General features: G+C 39.2%; 1 protein-coding gene across 6 annotated transcripts in view; it reads left to right on the forward strand.

Annotated features, from left to right (window-relative positions):
• The first annotated feature begins 750 nt into the window (after positions 1-750).
• The window catches only part of AKAP7 (A-kinase anchoring protein 7), a 157643-nt gene continuing 132437 nt past the window's right edge, over positions 751-25956 (forward strand). Inside the window, exons 1-3 of one of the 6 annotated variants that reach the window (XM_058735277.1) lie at positions 751-1050; positions 7154-7291; positions 23463-23602. In XM_058735277.1, the coding sequence (XP_058591260.1) occupies positions 783-1050; positions 7154-7291; positions 23463-23602 (546 nt within the window). In that variant the 5' untranslated portion in view covers positions 751-782. Of the gene's footprint in view, positions 1051-1961; positions 1981-7153; positions 7292-23462; positions 23603-25956 lie in introns of those variants that run through there. The other 5 variants (XM_058735276.1, XM_058735280.1, XM_058735275.1 and 2 more) reach the window with 5 other exon arrangements.

Below are 25956 nucleotides of genomic sequence, written 5' to 3' on the forward strand. Positions count from 1 at the left end.
TATGTCAACTATTGTGGTTGTACCAAGGTCTTCTTTGCTTCCATTCCCATTCTAGGACGCATTTAAGATAAGTCAAGTGGTATCCGCAAAACAGGCTACATTAATTTAGGGGGTGCGTCTAATTTTTCTTTAATGCAGATTTCTTTGCACTTAAAAGTCCAGTAGAATTCTGCTCCAAGGTCAAAAGGCCTCCCCTCCCCCAACTAAGTAAATTGCTTTTTCCTCCCATTTTACCAATGCTTTAATCTACAAAAATCAGTTAGCCGGTTTCCATTTCTAGGCATAAAGCCATTGTTAAAAATTAGAGACGTTGCCACAATTTGACTTTTTTGTTTTTTCAAGCAAAGTCAATAACACATCTAATTATACAGATGGACATGGTCTCGTTCTTGTACATCTCGTTCTTTGCAAATATTTTGTAATCAGAACTGTTTTTGAAAGCTCTTTGCAAAACTAAACACATGGATCCTCAGGAGGCCACGGGCCACGGAATGCTTGGAGGCAGGTCCCAAGCTCACCCTAATCCCAAAGCTTGGGGCGGGAAAGGCCGCGCCACGGGAAATAACCGAGGGCTGCCAAAGGCCGCAAGAGGCCGCCGGCTCGGGAGCGCAGACGGGCACGCAGCGCCGCGAGGCACAGAGGCGCCCCCAGATCTCCGCGGGCGCCGGTCGCGGCGGCCTCTCCGCCCTCCCCGAGCGGGGCCGGCGTTGCTCGCCCCAATCCGGGTACCACCGGGCGAATCGCCCGGCCCCTTCCGCCGCTGCCGGGCGCCGGGCCTGACCATGCGGCTCCCGCGGGCGCTGCGGCTCTGGGGGCTCGGCGTCTCCGCCGGCCTGGTCGCCGCGGCCCGAGCCCCCGTCGCCCCCCGCCGTCGCCTCCTCCAGTCCCGCCCCCCCGTGCCGCCCGCGAGTCCCCGGCTCCGCCCCGGCCTCCGCCTCCGCCTCCGCCTCCGCCTCGCGCTCGGCCCCGGGCCGCAGCGCCGGGCCGCCGCCGCCGCCTGCCCGGACGCGCCGCCCCGACGCGCCGCCGCCATGGAGCGCCCCGGAGCCGGTGAGCCCGGGCTGCCGAGCGGGCCGGGTGGGCGGCCGGGGGCGTGGGCCCCGTTCATTGCCCGGCCTCGGGGAGGGCCGGGCCTCGCCGCCCCGCCGGCGCCACCAGCGCGGGGAGCGCGACCTCACGCCCGCCGCGCTCGGGGTCCCTTGTCGGTGCCAGTGGGACTCGGGGGTCGCGTCGAGGCCCCCCGCGCAACCGGGTGTGCTGGCTGCAGCTTGGAACCCAGCGTTCCAGTGCAGGCGCTGTTGGTGTGGCGGGAGGCGAGGGGTGTGAACCTGCCCCAAGTTTCACTTTTGTTTCCCCCTTTCTGATCTTGTGACCTTCAGTTCAAATTTCAAGTCATCCCCTCCGCCCCCCGACGGTGTTTGTGTGGTCAACGAAACCCACAAAATCGCGGTTTTCCTTGTTTATCGCAGACATTAAAGACCCGAGCTATCCCGCTGTTTCACGTAGAATTTTATTCTAGGTGTGGAAATGACCTCTTTTAAACTGGCGCCAAATCTGTTTTAGGGCCCAGAATTCATTTCCAGTTGAAGTCCGCATTTCTTGTGAACTGAACTTTGTGGGTAGAGCGAGCGAAGGGTTGGACTTGGGGCGAAAGGGACCAAAAGCCAATCAGAGAAAAGACGCTCCCCGGCGGGATACTTGTAGTGTAAACGCATAAAAAGATACAAAGACCCTTAAAATGTTAAAATGTGTTACATGACAGCCAGTAACCAATAGAAATTTGTGTACAGATGTTATGGAGATGACCTTGTGGGTTGGTGCGGAGGGCGGGGCGAGTGGGTGGGGAATCGTTCGGGAGAAAGGAGACCCACACCCCGGGCGCCCTGCTTAGTGCGTGTCCTTGCAGTTCTGGATACTGGTGGCGCATCTGGGCCTTTCCCTCAAACTAGCGAAGTTTAAGATGATCTTGGAGTTTACCAAGTAACGTTCCTTTTCACACAGTATTAACTTATTTTCTTCATTTCTTTCTGGTAATGGATTGTATTTTTGGTCTCTTTTTATGAAGAGGAAAGCTAAGCTGACTTGTTGATTATCACACAGCTCAACCCTTATCTAGATGTAGGATGCTACTATTTTTAGTAGCCACACCAGGACTGGCATGGATAGCAGTGACCCTTTCCATTGGGTCTTGGGGAATGTAACTAGCAGACTGAGTAGAAGAATCTTATCTAATGAAATCACATTTTATTATCCAAGTAGGAAACTTGCCCTTTGTGGCAAAGGGCAAAACTGGCTATCCTTTTTCCCCTCTGTTGGCTTGTCTTTAATAAAGTCACTTGCTGAAGTGCACATATATTCGAATATTAGTGTATACTTATATATAGTTTTGCATGTACGCCTTACATTTTTATAAGAGTAATTTTTTATTTAAAATGTTTGACTAGCAGAGGGGGGGAAATATAAATATATTGAGTATGGCTATGTCATCATTTAGAAATGATTTATATTTCCTTTAGTCTTTGTATAGAACATACAATATTGTATTTGCTTTAAAAAGTCAGTATTAGTAACAAACTTCTTTGGTTGTGCTAGTCTTCATAACCATTATTCTTGGTTGTCATTAGAGTGAGTATGCTTTATTCTCTGAAAAGTTGTTCCACTTTTTCTTTAAACAAAGCTGTGGTGAGTCTTTGTCAATATATGTGATAGACACAGATATGTTAGCGAGAAGAACATTTTTACAGCTCCTGATCTATTGCCAGAGTGTTTTTTGAAAGGATTCCCTCAGTTTACAGCTCCATAAACTATGTATGTTTAAACTGTAACCTTGGGCAAGTTACTTCACTGGCTAGTCTGTAAAATCAGTAAGTTAATAGTACCTCCCCGATACCATGGTTGTGTGGATTAAAGGAGTCATTATCTATAAGTGCTTCCAGCTTAGCCTAACGTTACTACATGCTCAAGTGTTAGCTGTTGTTTTTAGTAGGAGTAGTTTCCCAGTTTCATCTCATTTTTGTTACGAGTGCACTTAGCATCATTCTTATTTGGATTTGTGCAAAGGATAATTTTAACTATAGTTGGACCAAGTTTTAAGTACTCAAAACAACCAGTTTATGGTTTAAATGCTATTATTTAATAATTCATATCTACAAACATGGTTTCTTTTGTTCTGTAGTTTAATGGAACGAAGTCTGTATTTCAAGTTCTGGACTGTTGATTTGACATAGCATTGCATTCAAGAGTTTATATATGCCTTATTTAACAAGATGGAGAATGATAGTGAGCAAGTCATATGCTTTACCTTTTATAGTTTGGGATAGCAGTACCTTTCCTTCATTGTCCTGTGAAAAGGAGAATCTGTGACATGCTGAAGCTGCTGTTTCAGCACCAGAAATGATTTGTTCTTGGGCATTGAGTAGCCATACTGCAGTATAACTGAGTGATTTATTAACTACTCTCAAGTGTGTGCTTCTCTGTATCCAGTCATTCAGTACAAATGTACTGGTCACCAGTTGTGAGCTGTACATTGTACTAGGCATTGAGGAATCAAGTGAGAAGTTGTGGCACTTAAGGGACTTATATGGGGACCATACTTATTGGTAGGGGTGTAATTATGAAAAGTGTCCTCTTTCACTTTCAAAAGTGTCCCAGTTTCAGTGGTAAATTATATATGATTACTTTAGCTTAGTGTCTAAAGGAGAAGACAGACTAATGGAGACGTACCACATTGTGTATTTGTCCTATGACTGGAGGAAGCACTAGGTACTGGGAAGGGGATAGGATTCCCTAACTCAGCCCTGATCTGGGGATAAGAAAGTTTTCCCTAACAGTAAACATCTGATCTGAGTTTTTACTTTTTTTTTTTTTTAATGTTTATTTAGTTTTGAGCGAGAGAGAGAAAAAAAATGAATGGGTGGGGGTGGGGCAGAGACAGAGGGAGACCGAATCTAAAGCAGGCTCCAGGCTCTGAGCTGTTGATACAAAGTCCAACGCAGGGCTCGAACTCCCTGCCAGATCATGACCTGAGCTGAAGTAGGACTCTTAACCGACTGATCCACCCAGGCGCCCCTAAGTTTTCACTTTTAAGTTGATTATTCTCAACTGTTAACATAATCTCCTGGTGTGGTGTAGAATCAAGGTATGGAAGAAGTTGAAAGGGGATCTTTTGGAGCAGTGATTTTAAAACTTCGATTGCATATTAGAATCACCCTGTGAGGCTTTAGGAAAATACCAGCAGCTGTCCTGATCTCCAGAGATTCTGATTTGATTGTCCTGGAGTGGGACCGAGACATTGGTAATTTTAAAAAGCTCCAGGTGATTCTAAATGCAGCCAGGATTTAGAATTTTTCAACTAGGACAACAATGTCATCTAGGAGATGAGATAAATAGTCGGGACTGGAGAGTTGGTATGAATTGCCTGGGATCACATGGCTAGTGAGTGGGAGCAACACGACCCTAGAATGCCAGCCTTCTGATTTCTGGTACAAGCCCTTTCTTTCTTTTCTTTTAATTTGTTTTAGTGTTTATTTTTGAGAGAGAGAGAGAGAGAGAGAGAGAGAGAGCGAGCGAGCAGGGGAGGGGCAGAGAGAGAGGGAGACACAGAATCCGGAGCAGGCTCCAGGCCCTGGGCTGTCAGCACAGAGCCCAACTCGGGGCTTGAACTCAGGAATCGCGAGATCATGACCTGAGCTGAAGTTGGATGTTTAATGGACTGAGCCCCCCAGGAGCCCTGCAGGCCCTTTCTGTTACAGCAGCCAGCTGGCCTCGCCTCTTTACCTAAATGCCTCTGTTATCACCATTGTCCTTTCCTGAGTCTCCTTTTGGTGTAGCTAGAGGGATCCACATCACCCTGTCCTCTATTGGTTAATTGAGCTCGAGAGAAACTAAAGTATTTCAAGAACTATTTTCATTTAAAAAATGACAAAATTTAATTCATCATGCTTTTCAAGTTTTCCTTTTGCCTTCAAAGTGTATGATTAGAGCCCAGAAGTCAGCCTCTTACGCCATTCCATGTATTGTCAAGAATCCAGTCTATTTCCAAGTGGCACATGGACTTTAGAGCTACAATTGAAATGTCAGTGCTAATGGCCAATTTCATGTCACTGAGTTATTTTTTTCCTCCTAGCTTCATTGAGATGTAATTGACAAATAAAATTGTATATATTTAAAGTGTACAGCGTGATGATTTTCTATAATGTATTGTGAGAGGATTACGACAGTCAAGTTAATTGACACATCCATCCCCTCACATACTTCTTTTGGATGAGAATGCTTAAGGTCTCTCAGCAAATTTCAAGTATATTCTACAGTATTTAATTACAGTGACCATGGGGTACATTAGTTCTTCAGAGCTTAGTAACAGGTTCTTAGGCTAAGGATACAATAGAGAAAAACGAAAGTTGGGTTTGTTTCATTTTGTTCTGATTTTCATTCAGCTTTGTGCATATTTAACTGCCCAAATACTCTTTGCTGCTACCTTTTCAAGTGTAAGCGGGTCAGTAATGATTCTTTACATGTAGCTGCAAGTGCCCAAAGGTACTAGATGTGTGTCGATCTATTATTAAAATTTTTGTTTCGGTATAAACTGCATTTGTATTTTTCAATGCAAGCAAAAAATAGAGAGGGAACCTTTACTTGTTCTCACATATTTCAAATAGTTGTAAGTTTATGATTAGACTCATGCTAAAATAATATTTGTTGAACACTTGAGTGCCAGGCACTCATACTTGATAAATAGCATCATTATTAAGAATGTACTGATGCTTTTGTTTGTTTTGGTATTTAACACGACTAATTTATATAAAAATCTTTTTGTGTTTTTTTTTTTGCTTATATCTAGAAAATAGATGAGTGTGTGCGTGCACGTGCATGTGTGGTGTGTATGTGAGAACAATAGAGACCACTCAGACTGCAATAAAAATTTAGATTTTTTGGATATATATGTTAACTATGACCTTCAGTGATAGTTATGTTGTATACTGTAAGCCATATTCTTTTATTCTTTCCTTCTTTCCTCCCTCTTTTTTAAATTTGTTTATTTATTTTTGAGAGAGAGAGAGAGAGAGAGAGAGGAAGACAGAATCCAAAGCAGGCTCTAGGCTCTGAGCCGTCAGCACGGAGCTTGATGCGGGGCTTGAACTCATGAACCGTTGAGATCATGACCTGAGCTGAAGTCGAATGCTCAACCGACTGAGCCACCGAGGTGCCCCATATTATAAGCCATATTTTTAATGGAGTGTGGTTTTTAGGTATTATATTTGAAAATAGAGGATTACCACAAAATGAAATAAATAACTTCATTAATACCTTTCATGGTAAATTAGTCTTTAGTAAATACAATTATCCCAAGATTTTGTTCAGTCCTACTTCAAACCACACTTCTGTTCTTTCAATAAAAGTGTTGCAAAATAATGGTACTGGAACTACCACCTACTGATACATTTTGCAGTTAACTTTATCAGCTTGAACAGACACCCTCTTTCCCTTTACCTCCACCCGAGACATAGACTATTCCATCCATAACAAGAAAACAAAACAAAGACCAAATGTGAAATGTGGCTTTAATACTAGCAAATGTCCTTGGGAGGCCTGTGAAGGAAGCTATAAGATCTTTTGCTTTTTAACCATTGAATTTCTAGGAAGCATATTTAGAGCCTTGCCTTTTAAACTGAATTTCCGATATGAATATAATAATGGAGAGAAAAAATTTTAAAGTCTTTATTGGAAAAAAAATAAAGGTTAGAACTTGTACAAATGAGTACACATAAATCATATTGTTAAAAATAAACACGAAGGAGACTGACAAAACGTTATTTGTTTTCAAAAGTGTGCGGAAAAAAATGCAATTTTAGAATAAAGAAAAGATAGCTACAAAAGATCTTGAGGATTGTTGATTAACTCTGTCTCCGTCTAACCCTGAGTTGAATACTGTGCTTCAGAAAATTTTTAATGCTGTTTGACATAAAAGTGCATTGTAAAAATGTAGAATAGGATATAAATAATACTTAGACAGGTTTACAGTATGTTTGAAGACAAGTTGTGTCATTTCTCAAGAGATGTTAATTTATATTGAATTCAGGTGACTTGTTTTAGTGTAGGATACAATGTTCAAAAATAAGTTAAATAATACATTTTTCTTTTTGGTATGTTACAGGAGGAATGGAGTCTAGTGAGTGTGAAAACGTGTCAAAAGAAAAGGAAGCATTTGAAGCAGAAGAGTTTGAAGCTAGTGCTATGGATTCTCTGATAGACATGCCATTTGCCACCGTAGATATTCAAGATGAGTGTGCAAGTAAGTACTGAAAACGAGACAGATTTGCCTACCATCCAGGTTACTTGCGAATAGAAAACAACTGAAAGCACCAATATAGTCTACAAATGTTTATTGACTGTATACTCTGTGCCCCTTACTTTGCTGTCTTCTGTAGAGCCTGGCTATCATTTGATACAGTTTTATCTTGACTGAGGTTCTATAACTAGAGGATCCATAAGAAATTAGTTGGCTCTCCCCCGTTGTGGGGTTCCTTGCCACCTTGCAAGGAACATCTGTCCAGGTGGTAGAAGGGGCTGGGCCCACTCCTGCCTCCATGGGTGTGGACTCTGTCTTCTTGGGGTCCTTACTTACTCTCAGTGTTTAGTTTGCAATTTGAACAACAAATCGAGGTGGTAGTTTGGAAGAACAATTAGAGTGCGCTTGGGTGGCTCAGTCGGTTAAGCGTCTGACTCTTAGTTTCCACTCAGGTCATGATCTTGGGGTTCATGAGTTCGAGCCCTGTGTGTCAGACTCTGTGCTGACAGCGTGGAGCTTGTTTAAGATTTTCTGTCTCCCTCTCCCCCTACCCCTGCGTTTTCTCTCTCTCTCTCTCTCTCTCTCAAAATAAGTAAACATTAAGAGAATTAGTTTAATCTCTTCATTTCTAAGAAAAAAATGATACTCAGAGAAGTTAATTAGCTAAATTCACACAGTTGAAAATAACTACTTCCAAAATCTGTGATTTCTGATTTGTTAGTCATTTCTTTGGTGAACAGTTACAATCTCTTGAGACGAATGTTGTGCAGGATGCTTTGGGGGTGTTTGGGGCGAGGGTGTGTCAAGAGAGGCATCTGACCTGGATGTGGGGTTAGTAGGTGTCCTGGGAAGCATCCTGGAGGTTTGACAAGAGTACAGGCCTGGTGGATAAGTATGAACCATCCAGGGTTCTTTCCTTTATATTAACTGTCCTTGGATTTAGCTGATCATCTGGATTTTCTGTGGAGTGATGGAAAAGTACAGATTCCTCTTTTCCACCTTTGTGTTAGGCCAGGGGATCTTTTTTGTTTTTAAACATCCCATGCGATTCTGGTGGTCATCCAGGCTCAGAAACCACACTGCTCTCTATCTCACTGTCTTCCTACCCAGCAAGGCTGATTTATGTTTTGGGATGATAGGAGGAGAGAGGGATACTTAAAATGTATTAAATCTCTGGTAATTTTTTCTCCATTCCATAATCTAAGGGGAAAAGGAAGGACAAAGAGGTGTTTCCTCAGGCAGGGCACGGTTTCCTGTCCTATCCTTTACAGCTAGCCTGTAGAGAAGAGCCGCTTTTAGGGGTTTTACAGCTGTTCAAGGAGCCTTCATTTGAAGAAGTACTATACCTGTTAGATGGAAGAAGGTATCCTTTGGAAACAAGGGGCAAGAATAGCAAGGATTTAATCATGTTTTCCTTTTAATTTTCCATTTTTTGAGCGAATGCCTTGAGTATTATCTAAAAAATGCAATCCCTTCTTTCTGATTTCATTACTTTCTCTAACTTGGAGGTAAAATAAAGCAGAATTTTCCTGAGTAGCCATGCCTACATGCCTGTGATGGGCATCTCCCATCCACCCTTCTTGCCCCTCAGCCCTGTTCCAATTCGAATCATTCCCACTGGAGTGCTCATCAGTTAGGCTGGACAAGACGGGGACTTGTTTACCCTTCCAGCTCTAGGTACTTAATGACTTTACATAACTGACACGGAGCTTATCTGTTTGAACAAACAGCTTTTACTTGGGACTGACAGAGAGATACTGCCAGAATCCCAGAGAGCAAATACTATTTCTGAAGCTGCTGTATTCTTAGATCTCCACTGGTGAGGAGAAACAATGACCACTGGGACCAGAAAGAAGGAAGGGGATGTGTTTGTGGCTCTGCACTCCTTTCCTGCTCTGAATGGACTAGCCACTTCTTCAGAGGATGGGCATTGGGAAGGTTAGCTAATCGTTTATACAGATAGGATCTTTTCTCTGCAGTATATGTTATATTTATTACTAAAGAAGTGTTATGCGTGTAAGTTAGGGGCTTGGGTCAGTCCACGCAAGTCCTTTTTTTTTTTTTTTTAATTTTTTAATGTTTATTCATTTTTTTGAGAGAGAGCACGAGTGGGAGAGGGGCAGAGAGAGAGGGAGACACAGAATCTGAAACAGGCTCCAGGCTCTGAGTTGTCAGCACAGAGCCCAATGCAGGGCTCAAACTTGCGAACTGTGAGATCATGACCTGAGCCGAAGTTAGAGGCTTAACTGACTGAGCCACTGAGGCTCCCGAGTCCTTTTTTTTTTTTTTAAATAAAAAAAAAAAAGTTATTTAATGAGGGAAAGAGCGCACTTGTGAATAGAGGGAGAGGAGCAAAGGGGGAGAGAGAGAATCCCAAGCAGGTTTCATGCTCGGCATAGAACCCGAAGCAGGGCTCCATCCGGCAACCCTGGGATCATGACTGGAGCCAAATCCAGGGTCATGCGCTCAACCAACCAAGCCACCCAGGCTCACACATAAGTCCATTTTTAGCTGTATAGTACTTTTGGATAGTTCAGTCTTTGTGAGTTAGAGGGCTTTGTGGGTTAGTCTAGACTCCAAACCACCATGTACAATATTATTTTTGTGGAAAGATAGATTTCAAATTCTAAGCTCCAAGTTACACACAGTCAGTGTGGTATGAGAGAAACAGAAAACTTGGGTTTTGAGTTTTGGTTATTTCATTTTCTACTCGTGTAGCCCTGGACACTTAAACTGTGTGAGCTGGGCTTTTCGACTGTGAACCATATGGAATTCCCTACTGTTTTCCTCCCAGCGTTGCTCTACAGATCAGAGGAGGTAATGTGGGCAAGAGGGCCATGAAAGATGTAAAATAATGCACAAATGCTATTTACAAAAGCTTTGAAACATATCCCTTCCTTATTTGGGGACAACTTGTTCTCTCTCACTTTTATAATAGCATTTACTAAGACACTAGAAACAAATACTAAAATTCTTCGCAAACTAGAAACTACTAGCTAGTTTTTGTGAAATGAGATTTTTATAGAAATGCACAAGAACTGGGAGTTTTGTTGTCAACCCTTCAACTTAAGATAGCTATAGGAATAGTGTTTGTATCCAAAACTGGTTTGTGGCTTGAATGGACTTCGTGTGGCTTTTCTCTTACATTTATTAACATGGAAATGTAACCAATTTACTGGCCTGTGGTAGACGACAACCTTAAAATTCTGAAGTTGCTGGTTGTTGCCTTTGGTTCTTTTAGTTTCCTTTGGTGGGTGGAAAGTGTGAGTTAACTGCCAAGACATTCTTGCCGATAGAAACCCTGGCAGGGTGACGAGGAAAGTAGTGCTAACAAGAACATCGTGGGAAGGAGAATCCTTGCCAATAAGAAAACTCCTCCCCAAATGCTTGGTTCAGAGGGTCTTAGGCGCCAACTGTGTTACCTTGAGTGTGGGTGCTGTGTCACGATTAGGTGTTGTGTGGTCTGGTTGGCCAAAATGGGTGTTTACGTTTTTTGTTTGTTTTGTTTTTGAGAAGAGATTATTTTACTATATGCTGCAATATAAAATGTATTAGAATTTTATGCTGAATTAAACATAAAACGTATTAGAACTATATATATTAGAATATAAATATACACACTGGAAATAAATTATCTAAATGTAAGTGTGAAAGAAAATCTTCTACAAATATTGAGGAAGCAATACAACCTAAGTCACATCTTCTGGCTCTATAGGTTGAACATATTCTGGGAGAAAATATAACATCACTGAGTTGTTGACCTGGGCCTGGGTGGGTCTATTCTCTCTACAAGATGGAAGTGTCAGTGGTTAGTTGGTTAGAAACCCAGCAAACCATCCGGAAAATGCTTGGAGTTGCTGTTAGTCTTGCCTCTGAAAGTTGAATGAGAGTCTGCACCGAAGAGTCATTCTGCTGCTGGAAGCAATAGCTTAGTGTGCTTCCCATGGACTGTAAATTGGTGGAGAGCTTTCGTTTAACCAACTCAGTTCTCTTAAGAGAATCATGGCCCTTACCTATCAAGCCACATTTTAAATCAAGATTCAAAATAAAATATTTGAGTGCCTTTTTTCTTTCATAAGTATAGAATTCAGTTCTCATATCAAAGTTATTATCTTTATTTTACCTCACACAGAATTCTAACCTTGTAATTATTGGAGACTTTAAAGATCTGGGAAATTATTTTGTTACTTGTTTATTAGCTAATATCATTAAGATGTATTTTAAAAAGTTCTTCAACTCTTAAGTATTTTAAAATACTGATTGAAACCTACCTTTTCTGGAATAAAATTTTTTATAGAAGAATGCTGTGTCAAATAAAGATGGAATCTTAACACCTGGTGTAGTAAGTGATTATCCTGAGTCAATTTTAACTTCTTTTTTTTCTTAAAGTAATCTCTGTGCTCAACATGGGACTGGAACTCCCGACCCCAAGATCAAGAGTTGCATGCTTTACTGACTGAGTCACTCAGAGGCCTCTCTTGAGTCAATTTTATTTTATTTTATTTTATTTATTTTATTTTTTTCTTTTTTTAACGTTTATTCATTTTTTTTTCCTTTTATTTATTTATTTATTTATTTATTTAATATATGAAATTTACTGTCAAATTGGTGAGTCAATTTTAAAAAAGGATAAAGTAGGGGCACTTGGCTGGCTCATTCAGAAGAGTGTATGCCTCTTGCCTCTTGATCTTGGGGTCATGGGTTTGAGCCCCATTTTGGGAATAGAGATTACTAAAAAAATATATAATAAACTTTAAAAAAAAATAAAAAAGATCAGTTATGTTCTGTATCATCTCTAATTGATTAGGGAAACATGGAGTACACATTCCAAATTTTTATGAAAGGGCTTAAGGCAAATATTTGTGTCAAATACTACAAAGGTTTTATCTTTTTCCCTTAGAAAAACGCACAAGACAACAAAAAACATTGGAAAATCCCAATAAATACATTAATTCATTCCACACACATTGGGTGCCTGCAGTGTGTCAGGTAATAATGGTCCTGGGCAAAGTAGAAGATAAAATTCAGTTAGTAAATAAATACACGGAGAGTTATCCAACTTCAGATGTATTAAAGGATGTACCTTAAAATATGGCTACAACTTATCAGATTGGCAATATCTTTTTCAAAAATATCAATTTCAAAATAATATGCAGTGCTTTTAATGTCCTGTCTACCTTGCTTGTGACAATGTACTGAGTCCTTTTAGAATGGAGTTTGTTGGGACCTCCAGCAATGTTCAAACACGGGATAGATCCACTCATGGGATTCCCAATGCAAGGACATAGTCTTACTTGTGGAAAAAGGTCTTATTCATAAATATATGTGTTACAGTGTCTGTTAAATAGTAGAAATATTGGGGGAAAAACCCCAAATGTCCAAAATTAGAGAGTGATTGAGTAAGCTATACTAATGCTTTAAATTACACATTATGTAATTACATGTTGTTATGAAAATAATATTTCTGAAAACTGTGTTGGGAGGAATATTTCATACCTTCAGTGCCAAGTCAAAAAGTAGGTGGAAAAAAGTATGCGTTGTTTGTTTACAGTAGTGTAAGTACTTTGTGTGACCTGTCACCAGAATTCATAGTGGTTGTGTTAAGATAGCGATTTTTTGAGCAATTTTTTAGCTCCTTTTGCTAATTTTTTATGAGTGGCTTTTATTCTTTTTATGAAAAAATACGATTAGAATTAAAAAAATGTTTTTAAGTGTTTATTTTTGTGTGAGAGAGAGACAGAGACAGAGTGTGAGTGGGGGAGGGGCAGAGGGGGAGACACAGAATCAGAAGCAGGCTCCAGGCTCTAAGCTGTCAGCACAGAGCCCGACACAGGGCTAGAACCCATGAGTAGTGAGATCATGTCTCTAGCCGAAGTCAGAAGCTTAATGGACTGAGCCACCCAGGCGCCCCTACAATTAGAATTTTTAAATGTGCTTAAAAACTTGCTTTTAAAAATGTAAGCTTCATTGATTCACTAAATAGAAAGTTGGATAAACTTATTCCTCTTTGATCATGTCCACTAACATTATTCCTAATAGTGTTAAACTGTGGTGGTTATAAGCAAGGGCTGTGGAGTCAGACTGACAGGGTTCTACACTTTCTCTTCAAAAAAATTTTTTGAGGGTGTCTGGCTGGCTGTCAGTTCAAACCTCATGTTGGGTGTAGATACTACTTAAATAAATTAAAAAAATTTTTTTTCAGGGGTGTCTGGGTGGCTCAGTCAGTTGAGCATCTGACTCTTGATTTCACCCAAGGTCTTGGGATTGAGTCCCATATTGGGCTGCATGGAGTCTGCTTAAGATTTTCTCTTTCTCTCTCTCTCCTTCGCCCTCTCCCTCTCTCCCTCTCTGCCTCTGCCCATCTCCGTCCCCCCGCCCCCCCCCCCCCCGCAAAAAAATGTTTTGGGAGTGTAATTAACATACAATGTTATGTTTGTTTCAGGTGTACAACATACTGATCGACAATTTTGTACATTACTCTGTTCATCATGATAAATGTAGTCACCCTCTGTCACCATACAACATTATTACAGTATTTTTGGCTGTTTTCCCAATGTTGTACTTTTTACCTCTATGACTTATTTATTTTATAACTCAAAGTTTGTACCTCTTAATCCCCTTTACCATCAGTTTATTCTCTGTGTTTAAGAGTCTGTTTTTTATTTATTTCTTTAAATTACACATATAAGTAAGATCATATGGTATTTATCTCTCTCTGACTTATTAGCATAAATACCCTCCAGCTCCATCCATGTTGTTGCACATGGCAAGATCTCATTCTCTTTATGGGTAATATTCCATTGTATGTATGTGTATATATGTATCTATATATATATGTGTGTGTGTGTGTATGTGTGTATATGTATATATATATATATATATACATATGATGTATATACAATGTATATACTCCCATGTATATACTGCATCTTCTTTATCCATTCCTCCATCCATGGGCACTTGGGTTGTTTTCATATCTTGGCTATTATAAATAATGCTGCAATAAACATAGGGGTGCATGTATTTTTTGAATTAGCATTTTCATTTTCCACCCACTAGTAGAATTAGTGGATCATATGGTATTTCTGTTTTTAAATTTTATTTTTTAAAGTTTATTTTTGAGTGTGTGTGCGTGAGAGAGATCCCAAGCAAGCTCTGTGCCACCAGCACAGAGCCTGATATGGGGCTCAAACTCACAAACCATGAGATCATGACCTGAGCTGAGATCAAGAAGCAGATGCTTAACTTTCTGAGCCATCCACGCACCCCTTTAAGGAACCTCCATACTGTTTTCCACAGTGGTTGCACGAACCTGCATTTCTACCAACAGCATGAGAGATCCTTTTTCTCTACATCCTTGCCAATGCTGCTTATTTTTTGTCATTTTGAGTCTCGCCCTTCTGCCAGGTGTGAGGTGATATCTCATTGTGGTTTTGATCTGTAGTTTCTGGATAATTAGTTTCCTGATGAGCATCTTTTCATGTGTCTGTTGGCCATCTGTATGTCTTCTTTGGAAAAAATGTCTCTTCAGGTTCTCTGCTCATGTTTTAAGTTTTTGTTTTTTGTTTTTGTTTTTTTGTTTTTTTGGTTTTGTATAAGTTCAATATATAGTTTGGATATTAACCCCTTATTGGATATATTATTTGTGAATATCTTTTCCCATTCAGTGGGTTGTTTTTTCTTTTGTTGATAGTCTCCTTTGCTGTGCAAAAGCTTTTTATTTTGGTGTAGTCCCAATGGTTTATTTTTGCCTTTTTTCCCCTTGCCTGAGGAGACATCTAGAAAAATGTTGCTGAAAACTGTCAAAGAGATTACTGCCTTTTCTTTTATGGTTTCAGATCTCACATTTATTTTGTGAGTTTATTTTTATGTCTGGTGTAAGAAAGTGATCCAGTTTCATTCTTTGCCATGTAGCTGTCTAGTTATCCCAACACCATGCTGTTATACTTCCTTATTGTGTCCTTTGAGCAAATGTCTAAGTCTCCATCTCATTATCTGGAAAATTGTCATTATAATTGTCGCTATTTCAGGAGTTGAGAGGATTCAACTTGTTAATACGTGTAAAATTTTATAAATCTCAGCAAAGTTTTTGCCCAAGTATACTTGCTAAATTAAATATTTAAAAAAAATTTCATCTTGAGAGCAGTATTTTATAATCATGTTATCAAGGGTGTCCAACACATCGCTAAATGCTTTATATTTTCTTAATCCTCAGAGAAACTCAATGAGGGAGGTAAAGTTTTTTTTTTTTTTTGAAAGTTTTAGTAATTTGCTAAAGATTACTCAGATAATAAGGGGGAGTAATGCTATGAAATAGAGAAGTTAATATTCTAAGTCATAAATCGAGGAGTTTTAAAAATGGTTACTTCAAAGATTTTGACTGCTTATATGACAAGAAAAAAAGAAAAGATTATCAAAACAAGAATCTAGTCTGTTTTCAGCCTTTTGGCTAAGAGGAGGTCTGAAAACAATCAACCAACAATAGCAATTAAAGTAATTTCTCTCATAATTCATTCTCTTGTAGTTTATTTTTTTTTTTTTGAGGGAATAAATAAAACTTAAGGAAAAACTAGATAAATTGCATAAAATGACATGTGCTTTGGGTAAGAAAACACATGCACGGATCAGAGAATTTCAGCCTTTATCAACAGGACCAGATTCATTAGAGTACAACAAAATGGCTACTGAAATCGTTATGAAAATTAGCAGTGTAATGAATTAAATTTATGAGATGAGGTTATGAGCTCTAATCCAGTGAAAGACCCAGGGTGCATGGCCAAAGCTTTTTCCATTTTGCTTCTGTGGTCACTGATCTTTAATGCTTTTATTAGTAAACTAGATTTTACATGAATACTTTGCTCATTATATTTTCATATAAAGTAAATTAAAAGAATAATTGCAGATTGTACTTTAGAATTTAGATTGTGATTTCAAAGTTAGAAATAAAATGAAGTTAGATAAGGAAAGAGAAGATTTTATGTTCTGGCCATACAAATTAAATTTACAAATACAAGGCAAAGAAGATATGTAAACCAGGGAAAAGAGGTATTGGGCTCAGTGTGTAACCCTGACCATAAATACGCAGGACTCACTGAATTAAAAAATAGAAATAATAAACTTATTACAAGGGCAAATATAACTGTGGTATAGCAATAAGTAGTCACAGGATTCTTTTTCTTTTTTGCCCAGCTCTTGTTACATAATTTCCAACTTTACCCTGGCAGTGATGCCTAACAAAAGAAAATTTTATTTATTTTTATTTATTTATTTTTTAAGTAAGCTTTATGCCAACATAGGGCTTCAGCTCACAACTGTGAGATCAAGAGTCACATGCTCTACTGAATGGGCCAGACAGGTGCCCATAAAAGAAAATTTTAGGTAATCCAGTTGGAAAGAAAGTTAAATAGTTATGGATAAGATTAGAGAAAGCTAAGGGAAGTTAGAAAAACTCTGTACTTCTTGGGGCGCCTGGGTGGCTCAGTTGGTTGAGCGACCCACTTCGCCTCAGGTCATGATCTCACGGTTTGTGAGTTTGAGCCCCGCACCTGGCTCTGTGCTGACAGCTAGGAGCTTGGAGCCTGGAGCCTGCTTCCGATTCTGTGTCTCCCTCTCTGTCTGCCCCTCCCCCCACTCATGCTCTGTCTCTCTCTGTCTCAGAAATAAATAAACATTAAAAAAAATTAAAAGAAAAAAAAGAAAAACTCTGTACTTCTTTATTTTTACCAAGAGGATTTTTGTTTGTTTTTAAGAGGTATTTTTGTTTGTTTGTTTTAAATGTTTATCTGTTTTTGAGAGAGAGAGAGAGAGAGAGAGAGAGAGAGAGAGAGAGAGTGCGTGTGTGCACCTGAGCCTGGGAGTGGCAGAGAGAGAGGGAGACAATCCCAGGTAAGTTCTGTGCTGACAGCATGGGGTGCTCAACTGACTGAACCTCCCAGGTGACCCTTTAAGAGGTATTTTGAATTGGGATTTTACCCAATTCATTCTCATGATACCAGAATTGTTTAAAAGAGTTGTTATACAATTATGACTATTATATTCCAAGGTTATGGTTTTCCTTCTCTGGATATCTGTAGAATGGACTTATGGAATGTTTGAAATGGCAAAAATAAGTCGCTACAGGAAGAACGGTTTAGTTTTTGTTTTTGTTCTTTTTTTGTTGTTTTTTTTAATATGAAATTTATTGTCAAATTGGTTTCCATACAACACCCAGTGCTCATCCCAACAGGTGCCCTCCTCAATCCCCATCACCCACCCTCCCCTCACTCCCACCCACCCCCCCCCCCCATCAACCCTCAGTTTGTTCTCAGTTTTTAAGAGTCTCTTATGGTTTGGCCCCCCCTCCCCCAACCTTTTTTTTTTTCGTTCCCCTCCCCCATGGTCTTCTGTTAAGTTTCTTAGGATCCATAAGAGTGAAAACATATGGTATCTGTCTTTCTCTGTATGGCTTTTTTCACTTAGCATCACACTCTCCAGTTTCATCCATGTGGCTACAAAAGGCCATATTTCATTCTTTATCATTGCCACGTAGTATTCCATTGTGTATATAAACCACAATTTCTTTATCCATTCATCAGTTGATGGACATTTAGGCTCTTCCCATAATGTGGCTGTTGTTGAGAGTTCTGCTGTAAAGATTGGAGTACAGGTGCCCCTATGCATCAGCACTCCTGTATCCCTTGGGTAAATTCCTAAGCAGTGCTCTTGCTGGGTCATAGGGTAGATCTATTTTTGATTTTTTGAGGAACCTCCACACTGTTTTCCAGAGCGGCTGCATAGTTTAGTTTTGAACAGATAAGGTATAAAACTGAAAATGCTAAAAGTCTCTGGTCTCTCTCTCTCTCTCTCTCTCTTTTTTTAAAAATTTTTTTAATGTTCATTTATTTTTGAGAGAAAGAGAGAGAAACAAACACATGTAGGGGAGGGGCAGAGAGAGAGAGGGAGACACAGAATCTGAAACAGGCTCCAGGCTCCCAGCTGCCAGCACAGAACCCTATGTGGGGCTTGAAGTCGGAACGGTGAGATCTTGACCTAGACTGAAGACGGACGCTTAACTGACTGAGCCACCTAGGTGCCCCTCAGTGGTCTCTTAAATACCACATTTAAAAAAAAAAAAAATTTTTTTAACGTTTATTTATTTTTGAGACAGAGAGAGACAGAGCATGAACAGGGGAGGAGCAGAGAGAGAGGGAGACACAGATTCTGAAACAGGCTCCAGGCTCTGAGCTGTCAGCACAGAGCCCGACGTGGGGCTTGAACTCACGGACCGTGAGATCATGATCCGAGCCAAAGTCGGATGCTCAACCGACCGAGCCACCCAGGCGCCCCAATACCACATTTTTAAGCCTGTTCTTATTGAGTAAAATATAGCAGAAACAATTCAGTGTCTTAGTGCACAGTAAGGAATACATTCATGTTGCCATCCAGTACACACGTGCATGAAAAACCTTCAAATTCATGGAGCAGTACTTAGACCTGCCATAAGCAGGTGGAATGTTACTTCTATTCTATCCTGTTCTGTAGTATTCTAGTCTAGTCTACAACATTTTCTTCCATTTCATTCTACTCCACCCCACCATATTCCATTCTATTCTAGGTTTTAAAAAGTGCTTTTAAATTATCTTCTATGTTGATTTAGTAACCTAGTAGTGGGTTGATACTAGCAGTTTGGAAAAAAAAACAAGAAAAACTAGACTTTGGGTTCAGGATTCTCTTTCTACTATGTTAATTTTGAAATGAACTAGAAATTATAAAATCAGCTGGATTATTAGTTTGGACATCTTTTTTTAAGGTTATTTATTTTTGTTTAGTAATCTCTACGCTCAGTGTGTGGCTTGAACTCACGACCCTGAGATCAAGAGTCGCATGCTTTTCCAACTGAGCCAGCCAGGAGCTGCTGGACACCATTCTTGATCGAATTTTACCATGAGAGTCCTAATTGTTATAGGTGTTAAGTTAGTACCTTTATCACAGATCACAGAAAACTATAACTAGAAGAGACTCTAGATAGAGATTATCTAGTTGTCCTTCCTATGCCCCTGGGTGTTTAAAAAAAAAAAAAATATATATATATATAATTATGGCAAATTTCAAGCATATTCAAAAGTAGAATAGTAGACTGAACCTCATCTATTTATATCACCTCTTCCTCACTAGATTATTTTGAAGTATATTCCAGATATATTTAATCTGTAAATACTTAAGTATGTGTCTTCAAAAGATAAGGATACTTAACAAAAAGCATACCCAAAATATGCTTCTCATGACAAAAAATAAGAGTAATTTCTAATATCATCAAATATTATGTCAGTATTCACACTTCTCTGTCATAATTAAAAAAATTGTTTTGAATTAGGAAGTAAAGTCCACACATTGTATTTGATTGACACATCTCTTCAGTTTCTTTTCATCTGTAGTTCTCCTTTCTTTTTAAAAATTTTTTTTTTTTAACATTTATTTATTTTGGGGACAGAGAGAGACAGAGCATGAATGGGGAGGGGCAGAGAGAGAGGGAGACACAGAATCGGAAGCAGGCTCCAGGGTCTGAGCCATCAGCCCAGAGCCCGACGCGGGGCTCGAACTCACGGACCGCGAGATCGTGACCTGAGCTGAAGTCGGGTGCTCAACCGACTGAGCCACCCAGGTGCCCCTGTAGTTCTCCTTTCTTTCGTGTGTGTGTGTGTGTGTGTGTGTGTGTGTGTGTGTGTGTGTGTGTTTTGAAGAAATGAAGTTGTATAGAAGTACCTACATTATGGTCACTTAATGTGTTCCTCTGCCCTTTACATTTTAGTCAGACGCTTAACTGAGTCACCCAGACACCCCAGATTAAGGAATCTTGATAAGTTTTGGAATATTGGCAAGACTGCTGCAAAAATGCTCTGAATTTCGTATTGTGTTGAAGTGATGATTCTATTTGATGCTTAAATTGCGCCATCATTGGCCAGTGTTGGGACTTTCAAACTGGTTCTAGAGACCTTCTGACATGGTGCCAGGAGTCTTTGAAGAGCCAGGATCCTCTGGTATATTTTATGCCTCAGACCTAGAATAAGCTATTTCTCTAAGGATTGGCCAACTTTTTGAGTTTGCAGATAGAGAAATGAAGTGACTTGATAGGAAGATGCTTGTTGGAAGATTAGTCTTGGGGTTAATGCTCTTTTCAGTATCTAGTGCTGCCTCTGCAGGACTGAAATAGACCTGGCTAGTTGCCTTGCCAACTTCTGTTCCCCCTCCTTTTTTCCTTTTGTAGATTTCTTTTTCCACATAGGTTGGGAACTGGCAGATACTTACTATCTCGGCTTCCGGTGCTGTTTGGGGTTGTGTCCTGATTTGGACGATGGGATGTAAAAAGAAGGATGCTGAGAACTTATCTAGAATTAGTTTGTGATTTTACTTTAAAAAATGGGTGTTTTACTTTAGAACTATTTTGCAGTATTATATTTAATTTTTAAAAAACTGCTTAAGATTATTTTTCATTTTATATAATCATAGGGGATACAAGTGGTCTGGATGATGAAAAACAATGGATACTTTATACTGTATGTCAGTTTACTTTTGGAGTTTTCTAAGTGATCTTAGCAGATACACATTTATCTCCCTAATTCTTTTGAGCTCTGGGTAACACCTAATAGTTATAGCTAATTATAGTGCTTAGTTTGTACCAGAATGTAGTCTAAGAGCTTTCATGTATTAACTCACTCAAAAATGGCCCTGTGAGGTAGCTATTATTATTATTCTCAACTTAGGAGGAAACTGAAGTAAAGAGAGTTCATGTGACTAATCTAAGATCACATAGCCAGTAAGTAGGGGAGCCAGGATTCTAACCCACAAACTCTGATCTAGACTATACTAAAATTGGTTTCCATTTCTAATGTACCATTTTACTAAGAGCAGATGGAGGTGGGCTAGAAATATATTTGCGCATGGATTTAAAATATATGTGGTACTTTATTAGCATATTCTGTGGCTTCTGTTTAAAATTAGTAGATTTAGTTTGTGTTACTACAGTCAAATGTAGGACTGTTTCTTAGATGTCTAAAATTACAAGCAGCTCAACAGCATATTGATGTCATTTTCCATATTTAAAGAATTGCATGTGGAATAAAACCCAGTGGCATCACATGAGGCAATTCTGATAATGCTCATAATGCAGATGAGAATGCTGGAAACTTTTTCTTAGCAATAGGATTTATAAAGTTCTGACACGCTCATGTATGTAAAAGAAAGTAATGATTTATATTTCAAATATGTATTCTCTGTGAAGATGTATCATTTTAACCATATAAATCATCGGTAGTAGGGAAGTGGATGCACAAAGACACCAGATAATTTTGTCCTAACTCTTAATGATTTAGTCAGACTTATTACCCAGGTCCCCTTGCTTTTAATTTACCCCCACCTTCTAGATGTCACAAGTGTGTGTTAGTCCTAGAAAGAAAGCACATGTTTCCACAAACCCTGAGTTTTTAAATTTTTAACATACTCTACTCATTTTCTAGAGGTTAGCATTAAGACACTATTTGTGACATTTATTTAAAAATTGTCCTTAATATTTTATTTTTTATTTTAAAAAATCTTTTGAAAGTTTATCCACCTATTTTTAAGTGATCTCCACACCCAATATGAGGCTTGAACTCCTGACCCCAAGGTCCAGAGTCACATGCTCCTCCGACTGTGGCAGCCTGGTGCCCCTGCTCTTGATATTTTAAAGAACAGTAGGGGCGGGCTCACTCTTTAGAGCACGCGACTCTTGATCTTGGGATTGTAAGTTCGAGCTCCATGTTGGGTGTAGAGATTACTTAAAAAAGTAAAATGTTGGAAAAAAAATAGAACACTAGGATAAGGAAAATGACTTCTGCTGTTTGGTTTTGCAGAACTTTGACAGAGAAGCAGTTTGATCTAATAGAAAATACACTAGGTAGAGAGAGTTAAAAGGTCTAAATGCCACATTTGACTCCGTGACATTGAGTAGCTTTTAAGTTTTTCTGCACTTCCGTTTCCTTGTATTTAATAAGGAGTTGAGTTAGATCAGGATCGCATAGACACACAGACTCTGCATTATTGGTTGAGCTCAGACTTTCCCCACAGACCTTTTTAAGGCATTATGTGCAGGTGATCACCAGGGTCAGTAAGAGTTGATCCCAAAGATGGAGCCAGCTTCATAGGATTGAATGTAAATAAGGTGTTTTCTTCCTCCCACTCCTTTCGGGAATGATACCTCAGAGTATACAATTATATTTGAATTTTTACAAAGTCTCTATAAGGCACTCCATTTTGAATAGTAAGCTAATGTTCGGGAAGACAGCCTGAAAACTCAGTCAATGTTAGTTTTGCATGCATAGGGGACCTCCTGCTCAAATCTGAAAAAGGAAACCATGGCATTTCATACTGATTTGGTAATTCTTTCTGGGGACATAGCTTCATAGTTACTATTTTGGGTGTTATAAATGAGTCTTTTGAAGGTGACTTTAACAAGTAGCTAAGTGCTTCTCAATTATCTATGGTCAAGGACCAGTTTTTTTTGTTTTTGATTTCCTATTTGTTGCCAACTGATACTTGTGTAAAATACGGTAAAAGATGAACTATTAGAAAAATGAAAAAAAAAAACCCCACACATAATAGAAGCCAAAGTTCAGTAGACAGAATTTCTTTGCCTACTTGCTATGAAAGTTTCTAAAGCAATCTAAATTTTTCCAAGTTTGTAGCATGACCTTGACCACAAACCAAACTTTGAGTGGCATTGCTATGAGTGGTTATGTTGTGGGAGTCACAAATGTACATTTACAAGACGTATGAAAAAAGTGATCTTTTCTAGTATCATGAAACTTGTGGCACGGGGGAGAGAATGGTTGTTAGTTGTGCTTTAGATAATGGGCCAAATCTGGCTAACTATCTGCTTTGTAAATAAAGTTTTATCGGAACACAACTATACCTCTTCATCTATGTTTGTCTACAGTAGACTTGGGTAGTTTTGATAAAGACCATATGATCTGCAGTGCCTAAAATATTTATTCTGAGGTCCTTTACAGAATAGTTGCTAGCTCCTACTTTAAATTTGAAAATGACTATTATGAATGATTGCTATTTATGTAGTGCTTGTTTCCTTTTTATTTTTTTTTTTTACTAAATTATCTTTGTTTAAATCCATTAGACATATTATTGTTTGACTTTCTCCCTCTAGTCACTGATGTACGTCACATAAATTTGGAGAGAAGTAAAGAAAATGAACGGATCAGTAAAGATCAGATAAAGAAGAAGAAAAAAAAGCAAAAAGATTATCAACCCAACTATTTCCTATCCATTCCGATCACCAACAAAGAGGTGCTTTTTTTTTTTTTTTAATTGAAGTGCAGTTGACACACAATGTTACATTAGTTTCAGTTGTACAACATGGTGCTTTGACGGTCTACATTGTGCTGGGCTCACGACCCACATAGTTACCATCTGTCACCATACAGCGTTATTACTGTACCATTGACCAAATTCCCTGTGCTGTGCCTTTCAACTCCTGACTCCTCCATTCTGTACCTGGAAGCCTGTGTCCCCCACTCTACTTTACCTCTTTAGCCCTTCCCTGCACTGTCTTCCCCTCAGGCAGCCATCAGATCTTTGTATTTATGGCTCTGTTTCTGCTTTTTGTTTGTTTGTTTATTGATTCGTTTTAGAGGTGCTATTTAAAAAAACAACTATTTTTACTATAAAGTTTTATTTTAAATTAGATTTAAGCTACACTAAATGCTTGTAAGCCCATTTGCTCTCAGCTCTTAAGTGTTTTTGGTGGTATTTTAGGTGGGCTCCATAGGAAACAATCCTATTTATTTATTTTTATTTTTTTTTTTTACTATCATCTTACATGTTTTTGAAATTTAAATCCAAGTTAGTTAACATATAATGTAATAATGATTTCAGGAATAGAATTTAGCGATTCATCACTTCCATATAACACCCAGTGCTCATCCCAACAAGTGTCCTCCTTAATGCCACTCACCCCACCCAATACCCTGCCAGCAACCCTCAGTTTGTTCTCTGTATTTAAGAGTCTCTTGTGGTTTGCCTTCCTCTCTTTTTATCTTATTTTTCCTTCCCTTCCCTTATGTTCATCTGTTTTATTTCTTACATTCCACAGATAAGTGAGATCATATGATATTTGTCTTTCTCTGACCGACTTATTTCACTTAGCATAATACACTGTAGATCTATCTACGTTGTCGCAAATAGCAAGATTTCATTCTTTTTGATGGCTGAGTAATATTCCATTGTATATATATGTACCACATCTTCTTTATCCATTTGTCAGGAGATGGACATTTGGGCTCTTTCCATACTTTGGGTATCGTTGATAGTCTACTATAAACATTGGGGTGCATGTGCCCCTTCGAAGCAGTACATCTGTATCCTTTGCATAATTACCTAGTAGTGCAGTTGCTGGGTTGTAGGGTAGTTCCTTGGAAATAATCCTATTTAAAAATTTTTAAAAATATTTATTAATTTTTTTTAAGAGAGAGAGAGAGAGAGAGAGAGAGAGAGAGAGAGAAGGAGAGAGTACACACATGAGTGAGTGGGGGAGAGGCAGAGAGAGAGGGAGACATGGAATCCGAAGCAAGCTCCAGGGTCTGAGCTGTCAGCACAGAGCCCAACATAGGGCTCGTACTCATGAACAATGAGATCCTGACGAGCTGAAGTCAGACACTTAACTGACTGAGCCACCCAAGTGTCCTATAAATAATCCTATTTAAACAATAAAATGTACTTAAACAGTAATTTAGAAAAAATATTAAACAGTCATATTTAAGTAATAATTTTGAGTGTGTTGCCAGATGGCATGTCAAGGTTCTCTCTGTTTGTTCACCACAACTGAGGAACCTTTCAGAGGCAGAAAGCAGTGACCAGGTAGAAAAAGAGGGATTTGAAATCTCTGCTGGGAAAGTAGTGGGATTTCTTGCTGCTCAGTCCTGTGCATGGAAATGATTATTGTGACATAGTTTCTTTAAAAATTACTCCCTGTACAAGTTTAATACTGCATGATAAACTTGGGTAAAAATCTATTAAAAATCTGGAAAATTAATGTGGTATGAATAATAGGAAATGGGACCAGCCAGTTGGCACAAACTAAGAAACCCTTGTATGTGGCCGAGAGCTACAGTATCTAATTCACACTGGTGAAGCAGTGAGGGAGGAAAGAACACTTTACTTGGAAGACCGACCGTTTTCATATCTTGGCCCGATTTGAGAAGCAGATCTGAATTTCTGTGTGATCTCTTTTACCAGTGTAAAACGACAGAAATTCCAAGTGCATCTGAAGATCCAGTTGGCTGTGTTGAACGAGTCATGAATCGGGCAGCATCCCATCTAGCAGACAGAAAAGTGCTCCCCAAGACTGCGGAAAAGGAAAGGATTTTAAAGGGAGAGAGGGAGGGGAAAGAAGGAAACAATTAGCAAAGAATCCATCGTGTTAGGCGGGGACACCCTCTGAAGGAGAATGGAAGGGGTCTGTCAGAAGTTTCCTAGTGCTGACCAGGAAATTGTGTGTTGACTGGTTACATCCCTGGGGGGCTGAAACTGCACTTAAGTTAGTGTTAAGTCTTGGTTTGCTGACATAAGGCTCTTAACATGTGTTAAGAGCCCATGTTGGGCCTGTGGTTTTCTTTAAAAAGAAAACAACAACGTTTTTTCAG

This window comes from Neofelis nebulosa, chromosome 6, assembly GCF_028018385.1.
Source record: "Neofelis nebulosa isolate mNeoNeb1 chromosome 6, mNeoNeb1.pri, whole genome shotgun sequence".
In the NCBI taxonomy this organism is placed as follows: domain Eukaryota; kingdom Metazoa; phylum Chordata; class Mammalia; order Carnivora; family Felidae; genus Neofelis; species Neofelis nebulosa.